Source organism: Photinus pyralis, unplaced genomic scaffold, assembly GCF_008802855.1.
Source record: "Photinus pyralis isolate 1611_PpyrPB1 unplaced genomic scaffold, Ppyr1.3 Ppyr1.4_LG4, whole genome shotgun sequence".
Classification (NCBI taxonomy): domain Eukaryota; kingdom Metazoa; phylum Arthropoda; class Insecta; order Coleoptera; family Lampyridae; genus Photinus; species Photinus pyralis.
In genome coordinates, this window is record NW_022170511.1 from 35911977 (window position 1) to 35925331 (window position 13355).

At 37.5% G+C, this 13355-nt stretch overlaps 2 protein-coding genes across 2 annotated transcripts; both read left to right on the plus strand.

The window, feature by feature from the left end:
* Positions 1 to 2363: 2363 nt before the first annotated feature.
* LOC116169808 (zinc finger protein 69 homolog) lies at positions 2364 to 3753 on the plus strand. The gene is made up of 4 exons (XM_031485985.1): positions 2364 to 2410; positions 2472 to 2718; positions 2772 to 3363; positions 3410 to 3753. Exons 2-4 carry the CDS (start codon positions 2614 to 2616, stop codon positions 3697 to 3699), a joined length of 987 nt encoding a protein of 328 aa, XP_031341845.1. The 5' UTR covers positions 2364 to 2410; positions 2472 to 2613; the 3' UTR covers positions 3700 to 3753.
* A 4824-nt stretch (positions 3754 to 8577) lies between these two features.
* Positions 8578 to 10374, plus strand: LOC116169760 (lipase 3-like). Its single transcript, XM_031485925.1, has 5 exons — positions 8578 to 8809; positions 8862 to 9054; positions 9106 to 9473; positions 9524 to 9767; positions 9820 to 10374. The coding sequence occupies exons 1-5, from the start codon at positions 8675 to 8677 to the stop codon at positions 10110 to 10112; spliced, it is 1233 nt and encodes a 410-aa protein (XP_031341785.1). The 5' UTR covers positions 8578 to 8674; the 3' UTR covers positions 10113 to 10374.
* The last annotated feature ends 2981 nt before the right edge of the window (positions 10375 to 13355 follow it).

A 13355-nucleotide genomic window follows, 5' to 3' on the forward strand; every position in this document is an offset into this window, starting at 1 on the left:
TGCTCCTATCTCCAGAATTTAAGTCTAATTTTCCCAAATTTTCTTGAATTGACTACCGACCCCCAATTTTATTGTACCTAAGTATAGCAACGGGACGTTTCCTTAACAATTTTCTATTTGCCTGCAGTTTCTCCTCAATTGGATCAATATTGACAAGGTATTTTTCTCTGAAACTAGGTAACTTGTGAGGAAAGTAAAACAATTGCTTCGTGAATCCTATCCACATATCCAATCCAGTGGCGTATTTACGGGGGGGGGGGGGATATATCCCCCCCCAGAAGAATTGAGTTATCATCATAGCTATTAGGTATTTAGGTAATACTCCGCTATCCGCTCCGTCCACTTTAAAATAAAAGCAATAATATATATAGGTATATATGTAGAGAGCAATTTTGGTTTTGGTTAAAGTCTAAAGTCACCAAAATCTAAATATTCTGTAGTATTCAGTATTCACTATTCAGTGAGTGATCAGTGTTGGCAGTCAACGATTTGGCTATTCGGCATCGATCGGCAATTCGCTACATTGATGCCCAAAATAACAAATGGGTATCAGGTACTTAGTACTGCTACTGAGGTGAGGTACCTGCGTCCTGCCTTTCACGAAATGACGAAAATAAGAATTTTAAATTTTAAAAACAGGAATTTTTTTTGCCCATAACTTTTGATTGAGACGTCTAATCGAAAAAGTACGAATCGTTTTGGATTCTACGCACCAAATTAATAAGAAAAAGTTTTTTCCCGAGAAATTTTGGTGCAGTCGATTTTTGGGAAAAAAGGAAGGTAATACACTGCCTTTTTTTGCCCAGAAAAAAAATTGTCTCAGATCGACCGGAAAAAAATATTTTCTTATAGAATGTGGCCTGTAGAATCCATAATTCCAAACAGTTCCAAGATCGGACTACTAGATCAAAAGTTACAGCCCTTTGAATTTTTTGTCGAAATTGGTTTTTTGCCCATAAATATACCTATTATTCAAAGTTTTCGTTGACTAATTAAAGCAAAAGCAATAAAGGGGCCTGTCAGCAATAAGAAATAAAATACCGTTCTAATCTAATTTTTTCGCCTGTGCAACCCAATTTCTATTTCTTACCCCCCCCCCCCCCCTTCTAGTACGCACTGGGTGACTGTATGTGCCACGAACTTGTCTAATCCCCCCCCCCCCCCCCCCCCCGAAATAAATTTCTACGTACGCCACTGATCCAATCTAGATTGCTATGTGTCAATCTTCATTATTGCATATTATGATAATTTTTCAATTTTGATAACTATTTCAATGTAGGGAATGTATTGGTAATCTACTGACCAAGACTGGACCAATGATGGGCTGTCATGTTTTGGCCAATATTTGTTCATGCAAGACTGGCCCAATATAAGGAGTACCTATCTATACAGTAACAAGATTGTTTCAGCGCATTGGGTGAAATGGTAAAATGTTGGTGATAGGTCGTTCACCCCATATTAAATTCGCAACATTGGGATAGTCTTGGCATTTCAATAATATTCATGTTTGCTTTAATTAATGTTTAATGTATTTCAATTAACATAAATTCCAATTTCTAAATGACGTACCTATAGGTATTTTCTTAACCAATTATTTTCTGTCACTTTTATTTCCTCAAACTTTCGTTCCATTTCGGCATAAATTTCTGAGAATATCTTCGTCTTCGTCTCACATAATTCCCTCTTGTTCCTCTAAAATTCTAAAACACATTGTTATTACTCCCCCTAGGGCCTAGAGTCTACGTCCTTTCTGAACATGAGGTCAGAACGTACGTGTAATTTAGAGGCGCATAGTGTACTATTTTTCTACTCACCTGTAATACGCACTATTACCAGAGACATCCATGTCTCTGACTATTACAACCTTATGACGTAATATACTATTTCCCTCCTCCACAAAGACTTTAAATTTCCACGATTTTCACACATTAGTAAGTAATGAGAATTTTTGTTCCAAAATGGACAACCTATATTTTCTAAAATTTTCTCAAAATTACCCCAGAATTCCTTATTGTTTTTTCGAAATGCCCACTAATTTCGTAATAGGTGTCTTTTATAATTCGCTATAATTTCCCCAATTTATATGGGAAATGAAATAGAAGTTTTCTATCAGGTGAAGTCAAGCTAAGCCACCTCAATTTTTTTGGAATCTTACATGTCACATGTGCCCCCCTTTTTTTCTACTGCTTCTGTCAACACGACTAAGAGTAAGTAGGTTTTCTATTCAGTGAACCCCTTCTAAAGCGAATGTACCCTTCAAACCCCTTTTGGTACCTTTCGTATATTATAAATACAAATTATGGTACGACCAAAATATGTATCTTTTCAGTTTTTTGTTGCAAAAATAGGCAACCCACCAAACACTTGTACAGAAAGTTGCTCCCACAACAGGCGTTTTTTTTTGTGAAAGGTAATTTTGCCTAAATGTTTTCCATAACTTTCTGGAAAATATTTAAATAAATTGTATCCAGATAGTTTACCTTGCTCCCTTTCTCGGGCGGAGTTCAAGTTAACAGAGAAGAGTAATAAACTTGAAGTTCGGTGAACCAAAACATAACCCCATGCAATAGGTAAATTCACATTCTCCCAAAAATTGGCTGTTAAACCGAATGAATGGATAACATTTGTAGAACATGTCTAAAAGTGAGTGATAACTTAACAAGCATCTTTGAAGACGCTTTGCTCTCGTACAAAATTGGAATTATATCATCAGTAAAGGTACATTGATCTTTTTGCGAAAAAGTACCCATTAACATCCGTGTTATCTTTAGGTTTCCGCCGATGACGATTTACCATCAACAATATGCGAGTTATGTATTCGCAACGTGCACCTCCTTTACGATTTCCGAAATGTAATAATCACGAGTAACGCGACGCTACTGAAACGTAGAGGTAGTCTCCCGGAACGCAATAATGAAGTTGTGATTAAATGCGAGTCCAATGTGTTGGAGCAGACAACCGATGAGTATATCAAACTTGATTGCATCGATTCCGAGTTTGATGATGAAATGCCCGAGTTACAAAAACCCTATGTTCAAAAGGCGATTATGAAGGCGGAGGAGCGAAAATTATCTGGGCAGAAAATTAAAGAAAGTAGGAAAAAAAGACCTGTCAAAAAACCAGTACCACACTCCGTTTGTAATGTTTGTGGTGTTACTATTCGCAGTGATAATTTAAATAAACACATTCTTATTCACATAGAAGACCCAGTAAACTGCACTGTATGTGGTAAAACGTGTAAAAATTCCGAATCTCTTCGATCACACATGATAATGCATAGGGGTATCACTTACTCGTGTAAAATTTGTACAAAAGTTTACAAGCATAGAGGAGGGTTAATTGCTCACAGAAAAAGGCATGCAGGTAAGAGTACCCGTTGCTTTCAAGAAACTAAATCACTTTGCTCTAGCTGGCGGCGCTAAGACAGTTCCTTGTTCAATTTGCGGGAAATTATTTTACGATAAGCAAGTACTGCAGAAACACATACGCAGTCATACCGGTGAACGACCGTACCCCTGTAAGTATTGCAACAAGGGATTTTCAAGCCTTTATGCGCGTAATACTCACACTCGTCAACATACCAACGAAAGGCCGTATGCCTGCCAGTTTTGTGGTGCGGCCTTTCATCAGAAGGTCTCTCTAAAAACACATTTTCAGTCTAAACATCCAACAGAGGTTGATGCTTTAAATTCGTTATGAAAATGTAACTTAATCTCGATTTAGGAAATTTTTTTTAATAAAGGCTTAAAGGAAGTGTCTACTTTTTTTGTCTATTCTATTTATAAGGGGAGCCCAACCAGGTTGTACTTCTGCCTCTTGAAGGAAGCTTATTATGTGGGCTCTCTTACAAACTAGTGTTGTGCAGGTGATAGTTAACCATCCAGTGCCCCGTGTGGACAAGGGTGATGTTCCTAATCTGGCTACTCAGTTTTAGAAGATCACTCAGTCTGTAATATTGGCTCTGACAACAGAGGGAGCAATTCCTATAGTAAGCTCGAGTCCGACAAAGACCACCACCACTGCCTTCGCAAGCCAAGAGTACACTGCCACCCAGATCAAGCTTAACTGTCACTGCATACAGACAGTTTTTCTTAAATGTATACATATGGGCAATGTATATTTTTAAAAAAAGCGAATTACACGCATTGAACTTACTATAGGCAACCAACATTACACGGGACAAACTGGAGCCGTTTTCACAGTTCTTAAACTGTTACCTGGTTACCACCCTCCTACAGAGTGTTAATATTTCAAACTTATCGTCTGTAAAAATCACAATTTGCTGCGAATAATAAAAGTAAAGACTAATTGCTAATTTGTCATTGATAATCAAGTTACTGTTTCCATAGCAGACGTCGATTAAATCATTTAAAACAAAATTGTGTAGACTTGGTTGCCTATTATAGCCCTCTACTCCATGCGTTTGATCGAGGCCTACGATACTTATGGGGATTTACGATAATTCAACCGGTTTAACCGGGTTGGTAGAAATCACCATAGAAACAATTGTCTCAATAATTGTAACCATAGCAAAATCTACCAACCCGGTTAAACCGGTTGAATTATCGTAAATCCCCTATTATATTAATTCCCGTTTGCACCGACAAATTTAAGCCGAGCTTAGCTTAAGCGTAGCTTAAAATCCATGGCAACGATTATTGAGACAATGGTTGCCATGGATTTTAAGCTACGCTTAAGCTAAGTTCGGCTTAAATTTGTTGGTGCAAACGGCGATAAGTATCGTAGGCCTCGGTTTGATCCGTTTGTACCACCCGCACGTCAATAAGGGAAGTATTGCATTGGGGTAAAAAATGACCCCACCAGTTTTTTAAGCACCAGGAATCTGATTCAAACAAAATCTAAAAATCATGTCTGTACTCTCACTTTCGGCTAAACCGATTGGAACCAAATTTGGTATTCAAATTCTTAGACATAAAAGGGCAGAATTGCGCATGCGCAGGTGTGCGAGTGGAATCTGTGCTAGTCACAGCAAATTTTTTTAAAAAGTATACATAGCCTATATGTCTAAAAGAGAGTGACTTTATAACTCTTTGGTCTTAGTAAGTCCGGATCACATCCCTTCTTGCAAGGAGGGGATCGGACCTGAAGGTTTTCTCCCAGGTCCGCCCGTGGCCAAGGCTGCTTCGATCCTTCCATTCGTTCCAATCATTTATTTTAGCCATATGGAAACCTTCCGGGCCTCTGCTTCCACAGCTAAGTGTAAAGCTAATCTCCAAAGTGCCTCCATGGCCAAAGTTGGCATAGTCTTCATGGTTCTAGTGACTGCCAGACGGGAAAGTCTCTGAATCTTTTCTAGCATGTTATCTGTAGGTTGCCCTGCACGTGGTAGGCTACCATACAGTATTATTGGCCTTATATATATACTACAGAGTAAAGCCAATATACCAGTCGAAGGTTCAACCTCTTCTGCATGGAGCCCATAGACATGCAGTGACCTTTTTGCATATTGGGTCAATGTGCGCTTTCCTGGTCCAAGTAGACATAAGGATTTATATGTATTGTTTTTCCCTCTGTCTACTTTTCAATGACAAAATCTCTTCTGAAGGGCGCCTAATTCTACGCAACCAAAATGCTTAAAACATGTGATTTATTAGATAACAATAATGAGCCTTTTTTCGTATTCCAAGTACCAAAGTAATGATCGTGGCAGTTTTTGGCGAAAATTTTGAATTCTGATTGTAGTTCAGAATATCCTCCGTTCTGAAAGTTTCTCAATAAATAAATTAACAAAAACATTTTCTCGTGGAGAGTTCTGGACAATCCCTCGATAGTTTTAAAACTTTTCTGCAATGGGGTTCTGTGACAAACCTTATAAAAATTTTAAAAAAAGTTTTTTAAATATTCCAAATGCCAATGGAATTTTTGGCACCATCTTTTGGCAAAAAAGTGTCGTCTAAAAAAGTTTTTACATTTAGTTTTGAGAAATACAATTTAGCTGAGGGTAGTTCTGAAACCTCCGTTAATGGAGTTGTTATGGTAACCCTTATAACAAACGAATCAAACGGATTTCTGGTATTCTAAGTGTTAGGTTTGATGTGGAAATTAGCCAGGAAGCAATAACTCGGTTAATTACATTTATATATTGAAAACGAACATTGAGAAAAAGAACTTAATACAAAACACATGGTACAGCTAAAACGACATTCATACACTCCTGCCTTACATCTGCAGTGTTGCCACTACTACTTAATTGTTATAGGTTTGTAAACTAAAATGTGTATACAACACTAAGTGCCATCAGAAAATTCTTGATCATTTTTGGTACATTTTTCAACTCTAGTTGGAAGGCCCTATTATGGCCACTTTCTCCGTCCGTCCGTCCCTGCGAGGACTTGACTAATCCTACAGTTTTCAAGATCTTTAGTTAGTTCTTTTTGCATTCTATAGCTCTTGAAAATCTTGTCGATTCATCTTAGCGTATAAACCTAAGCACAATAAACGGCAAAAGTGTAAAATTATGGTAGGTACATGAAAAAAATTGATCTTTTACTATAACTTTTTTTAGTAATAAACGCAGAAATTCCTTCCTTGTCGCAGGTCTCGAACAAATCAAGGGACGGCCAGACGGACGAACAGACGCGTTTTTTTTTTAATCTTTGTGGACGCGCTAAAAAGGCATTTTTCTGGAAATTACTTTGAAATCTGACTTTATAATTGCAAAAACGTTCAGAATAAATGGAATTCATTGTTTGGGGGTAATTGGTAAAGGAGGTGTAGATATCCTTTTACGAGAATGAATTTTTATAATATTAATAATATTTAAGTACCTAGCAAAAAAATGCCTGCGATTTTTCGCCCGTAAATGTGTACAAATTTCAGTTTCCCATGTAGTAATAACCTACGTAGCTCCTCTGTACCAATTGATAGATATATATATAGAGATAATTAAGATACCTAATCGTTCAATAGCTTTTTCGTCCCACTTACAAATTAAATTGCCAAAACTTTTGACTAGGATAACGTGGATAAATGGAAATAAAATTGATTTGGACTAAAATTAGACCAATAAACACTTACCTACCTAAATTTATGCCAAATACAACACTTCGACAAAATAATTCAAAATTGATATGATATTACCTGGAAGCACTACAAACCTAAGTAAAGTAAAAACATCAATAAACCACAATAATATATTAAAATATCGAACGCGGTTCGTCAGTAAAGCATCCGTTAATTCACACCTACATAATTTTGTATCTCTGTTAAAATTTGATTTTTCCTGGGAAAGAACCCATAATTTTTGGGCCAGAATGGAGCTTTTTCTGCATAAGAAGTCACTTTTTGTACATCAAATTACGACTAGTTCGGACCAGTTTGGAGCTAACATTAGCACCCCCTAAAGATTGAGATGCATGAACATGTCAAATTTGTGTCAAATTTAATCTCACTTTCAGCAAATACGTTAAATTTTATTTTAAATTTTATCCCCTGAGATGATACGTGGGCAGCTCTTGAAAAAAATGTGATTGGATAGATCGTAATGTCACATATAAAATTATATTTGACAAATTTGACGTAGGTATATTGAGGTAACCCTCTTATCGCGAACGCACTGTATAAGGGAACAACGTGTTTTAGAAGAGGTATTTTTCCATTTGCTCCTGCTCCTCCTTTTATGTCTAAGAGTATGTGTACCAAATTTAGTTGCAATCGGTTCAGTCGTTTAGCCGGAAATGAGAGTATACAGAGGGGGATGGAGCTAATTTTATCCATCATGGTACCATTGAATAAGTTACTGGTACTCTAATGAAAGGTCTCAACGAAAAGAATTAATTTCTATGAACCATAGTCTTCCTCCTCAATCCCTTATCCAGATCGGATATATTTCCTTATACCTCCAGAACGAATTGTCGGAAGAGGGTAATAATAATGATGTCAAAACTTTAGGAGCGCATATCTCGAAAACGGTCGGAGGAAAGTACACTCAAAGGCAAAATGAATCGCCTGGACGAGACAAATATCTTGACAACAAAGTGTCGGAAGAGGCCAAGAGGGTACTCATAAAAGGCAAGTGGAACGTCAGGACGACACATTCTATTGGTGATGTCAAAGCTTTCAGTACAAGTATCTGCAGAATAGTGTGTCGGAGGATTTTGAATGTATCACTCCTACACAAAGTTTCGCCCGGTTCGTCGTCTCAATACTCATTGGAGCGCGTTGAACTAGATTTCTTCTTACTTCTGCCAGCTCTCCAGGCTATAACCTTTCAGAAATTCCAATGGCAACACTAATGGATCTAATTTAAAAAAAGCATTTTTACAACTGCTTCACATTACTATCTATCGATATCGTAAGTGTCTGGATTATACCATGAATAAAATATCTCCAGTGATATGATACTGATTTTTTTTAAATGCTATCTTCTTTGGAATTCTTATATCTTCTTCTCTCTCATTTACCTTCCACTCTAATGCTTATCTTTCCTTACATCCAAACTTACCTTTAATTCAACAGTCAGAAGATGGTGGATTGGTGGATTAAAGGACATGAATTCAGGATAAGTAAATGTTTACCCAACCACAATTCGTTCGAGTGGTTTATTTAAGCAAATCCCTTGAAAACACTTGTTCCTACGTCCTTTTATCAAATAATTCAACATTTGATACTTGATAACGATAGGAAAACCATATAAATAGAGATCTAAAACCAAATGTCTCCCTCAGCCATGTTGTTTAAAGGACTTATTATTATATTAGCTACCGTCTCCTTCTCTCGGCAAGAGGAGGTGAGGTACGGCGATCTCGTGACGAACTTCGTAGTGCCAGAAGATGCGAAGCTACTAGTGGTAAGTATTAAGATTTGCAAACACGTGCGTTGGTAATTTATTGGTGAACCAGCCTGAACTGATCAGAAAATATGGTTATCCGTGTGAAGTGCACACGGTGGTGTCCAAAGACGGGTACGTCTTGGAAATGCATCGCATACCCTTCGGAAAAAGTGGCCCCTCCGAAAATCGACCGGCAGTTTATCTACAGCATGGAATCCTGGCGTCTTCAGCGGATTGGGTTCTTAAGCAAGACACTGGCCTAGGTAAGTTGATTTTTGTGTCGTTGAGTCAGGCTGATGTGTTGACTGCAACAGGATATGTACTGGCTGACGCAGGATATGATGTCTGGATGCCAAATGTACGTGGCACCAGGTACTCCCGCAAACATATAACTTTGGATCCAGATAATGACGCCAGCAAATTTTGGGATTTCTCCTGGCACGAAATCGCAGTTGACGATGTGCCTACAATGGTCGATTATGTCATAGATACGGTGAAGCAAGAACAAATTTTTTACATAGGCCACTCTCAGGGAACAACTATTTTCTATGTAATGTGTTCGGAGTTACCAGAATACAACGGGAAAATTCGAGCCATGTTCAGTTTTTCACCTGTGGCATGGATGGGTCATATGACGAGTCCCTTACTGCGAATTGTTGCAATGGCGAACTGGTTTGTGGGGGTAAGAAATCTGGTAATTCTTTAGAGCGAAACTTATAGTTAACCATTCAGCCGTTCCTGAACCTCATCGGCGTGCACGAGCTCCTTCCTCAGCACTCATTTTTTGCAGAAATAGGGGACAAGTTGTGCGGAGACAACTCATTTCTTCAACCCCTTTGCACTAACGCCCTATTTGCGATATGCGGATTTAACCCTAAACAAATGAACGCCTCGCTAATACCTACAATCATGGGACATACACCAGCGGGTGCTGCCACGAAACAATTGCTACATTTCGCTCAAGAAGTTAACTCAGGTAATATCGAAGCCATTTCTAATGTTAGTATTCTGACGGTGTGGACGCGTAGGACATTTTAGGAAGTACGACTACGGCTTCTTCCGCAACATCGCTAAATACGGATCCATTTCTCCTCCCAAATACAAACTGAAGAAAGTCACAGCTCCGGTCTACCTGCATTACAGCAGAAACGATTGGATTTCGAATGAGAAGGACGTAATTAAGCTATCTCGGGAACTTGGAAATGTGAAAGGCAAATTTTTAATACTGGACGATCGATTCAATCATGTCGATTTTGTATATGGGATCGACGCCTATCAATTACTTTATCTCAGAGTACTTGGCCTAATGAAACGGCACTAGTATAGTTGTAACGAATTTTTCTCAGGGAAACTTCTGGTACCAAGTTCTAAGGCACGAGGGTAACGTGTGCGAAGTTTGGAGAGGATAAGCGAAAAAAATGGTACCTATATAGAATAGTTTCTTTACCTTTACCGTTAAAGAAGCATATTAGAAATACATTACAATATGTGTTCCTTATTGTTCAATTTATGTGTTTTAGAATCAATATATCAATAAGTATCTACTTAAGTACGATTATAAATTATATTCTTATATTCTCCTTGAGAAATCGTTTTTTTAATGATAGTGCGGTTGTTACACATCATATTTTGATCGAAAGCGGCATTGGCGTATAAATGTCAAAAATTGTTGACGTATTGTAAACGTGTCCTAATAAATGATTCCACCCAAAGTTTTCTTCGGAAATGTCCAACCCACTCCCCAGAGGTTGATTCAGCGACTTTCCGGTGAGACTTGTGCCTCAAAACGACACTTTTTCCTCGACGCTTTCCAAACATATCATGGTGTTAAGGATGAATAATACTAAACTGGGGGGTTTGGGGGTATGGAATACCACCCAGTATCCAACGGTGTTATGACAATTGCAGGACATTTGTTCTTTTTTCCTGGAGGGTGTTCAATATCCCTCCAGACTGTACGGTCGATGATACGTTCTGACTCAAAACGTCCGGCCCTAAGGACTCTGTCTTCGAGTATTTCTAAAGTACATGGTGTTAAGGATGAGCAATTAAACTAAACGCGGGGTTCTAGAGAATATGGAATACACCCCCTCCCCCCCCTGTATACGAAAGTCTTATGGCAGTTGCAGGAAAATTTGTTCTTTTTTTCTGGACCCCCGTTGATACGTTCTGCTTCAAAACGACTCTTTCCTCGATTCTTTCCAAAAATCATGGTGTTATGATCAGCAATACTAAACCGGAGGTTCCGTGAGGAGGGGGGGGATTATGGAATACCCCCCCCCCCAGTACGAAGGTCTTAAGACAGTTCCAGGCAAATGTGTTTCTTGTCCCGGGAGGGTGTTCCATACCCCCCGAAACCGGGAGGTGTGGGGGGTATCCATACCCTCCCCAATAAACTCGAAGGTCTGACAATTCCAGGAAAATTTGTTCTTTTTACGTGGAGGGTGTTCCATACCCCTCAGATCCCTCCCCCTCCCTCCTTCGATACGTTCTGCCTCAAAAGGTTCATCGCTAAGGACTCTTTCCTCGATTTTGGTATCAATTCAAAAAGTTAACAAAAATCAAAGAATTAGAAGAAGTGGGAAGAATCACGAAACTGCCAGGGTTTTAAAAAAATGTGCTACAATTTAAATCAATTGTACAGTGTCACGAGGGGTCCTGAAGTGCCAAAGGATCTGGAAAAATGTAAAAAATACAAAGAAATTGAAGAATCGAAAGCGCTTTAAGACGTTAGAAGAATTTTAATGAGCCTTTACGGAAGAAGAGGAAGAGATGGAGGAATTCAATTAATATACACGGTGTCCATTTTTCGAGTGCCACTATGGGGATCTCGCATATCTTAAGAGATAGACATTTGGTTAAATGATGGCAAAGTTGCGAATTTTCGTGTTGAATAATAATCTGAAAAGAAATTTAAAATATCTTCAATAGTTTTGAAAATATTGCAAAAAAAAAGAAAATTTCTGATTTTCGTTTTTCATTTTTTCATAGTAAACTAATCGTTCTAGGCATTTCTAATTAACACATTATTCAGACACTTTTTAATGGAGATTTCGAATATGGCATCTCATTTTCAATAACTTTTAAGATGACGGAGAAACACGTGGCAACTTTAATTTTTCTTCTGGGCGTCTTTTTGGATTTTGACATTTTGAGATTACGTCTTTTTTTCTCTTTACAACGTTATATCACACATGGTATGGGTTCAGTAGCACATTTTTCCTAAAATTGCAATTTTCATTTTCTGCGAAGAGTGCTTTGGAAAAACAAAACGTTCTTTTGTTGTGAACAAAAGGTTGACTTATTTCAAGTAGTGTAATTTACGTTTGTGCTAGAATTATTGCGAAAATATTATTTATTCTCAAGTATTTTGTTCTAATTTGAATTATAATTTTCTTGCAAAACGAAGGTTCAATTCTATTCAGATGAAAATCTCAACACAACTAGTTCCCTGCCAACGCTCCAACCAGACAGATGGATCAAACTGTCAAACTTTTGTTCACGATAAAAGAACGTTTTGTTTTTCCAAAGCACTCTTCCCGAAAAATTAAAAAGTGTCTGAATGATGTTTTTTTGCGATATTTTCAAAACTAAAGATATTCTTAATTTCTTTTCAGATTATTATTCTGCACGAAAATTCGCAGCTTTGCCCCCATTTAACCAACTCTCTATATCTTCAGGTAAACGAGATTCCCATAGTGGCACTCGAAAAATGAACACCGTGTATACCTAGTTATAAGAATGTGAAGATCTTAAAGGAATTGGAAGAATTTGAAGATACGCGAAAATCTAAAGATTTTATTAAAAATTAAAGAATAAAAAGAGTCCGGTTTCGGGTAGCCGAAGAAACTGAAAAAATTGGCGATGAGCGCTGAAGAAGATGTAAGAGCAGCGCCTGTAAAAGGTGAGGTGAGGATGGCGTTTAGAAATCGTAAAGAACACGAGGTGGGAAGCGCGAATGAAAATGAAAAATGGGAAGAATCCGGAAAACTGAAGAGGAGACTGAAAATATGGAAGAATTTGTAATATCCGAAAAACGGAAGGATTCTACAAAAAAAAGATTAAAAAAATTTTAGTCCAAGTGAATTTTATGAAATTGAAAGGTTTGAATTTCGAAAAAATCGGAGGATTTGAAAAAAAATTTGAAAATTTGAAGGGTTTCAATCTAAAATTGAACAAGATATTTTTTAGCAGAAATATAAGCATTGCTTTATTAATGGGTTTCAGAAATCTCGGCGACTAGTTATGGGAAATTCAGATCATGTACAGGGTGTTCCATTTGTATAGTGTTATAACTAATTTTTTTAAATAGAACATCCTGTATATTTTTACTTGTTTCAATGTCATTTGTTAACCTCTACATGGAAACCTATTCACTTTTTGTATTCTTGTCAACGTTGCCATTTTATTAATTTTTTTCCGAATAATTCCTCATAAGCAAACGTCACTTTGATAAATCGTAGCCACATTGATTTTAAAGTTAAAAAATACATTTGATCAATAATGTTAATCCGAGTAACACGTTGATAATGAGAAAGTTGGATTTAGTAATACAGGGTGTTTA

Excerpts from the sequence above, each read along its gene's own strand:
- LOC116169808 (XM_031485985.1), top strand. The coding sequence starts at position 2,614 with ATGGATAACATTTGTAGAACATGTCTAAAAGTGAGTGATAACTTAACA. Across the intron at positions 2,719-2,771 it reads GAATTATATCATCAGTAAAG|GTTTCCGCCGATGACGATTT; the intron begins GTACATTGATCT and ends TGTTATCTTTAG. Across the intron at positions 3,364-3,409 it reads TCACAGAAAAAGGCATGCAG|CTGGCGGCGCTAAGACAGTT; the intron begins GTAAGAGTACCC and ends ACTTTGCTCTAG.
- LOC116169760 (XM_031485925.1), top strand. The coding sequence starts at position 8,675 with ATGTCTCCCTCAGCCATGTTGTTTAAAGGACTTATTATTATATTAGCT. Across the intron at positions 8,810-8,861 it reads AAGATGCGAAGCTACTAGTG|CCTGAACTGATCAGAAAATA; the intron begins GTAAGTATTAAG and ends TTGGTGAACCAG. Across the intron at positions 9,474-9,523 it reads TGGCGAACTGGTTTGTGGGG|CCGTTCCTGAACCTCATCGG; the intron begins GTAAGAAATCTG and ends TTAACCATTCAG.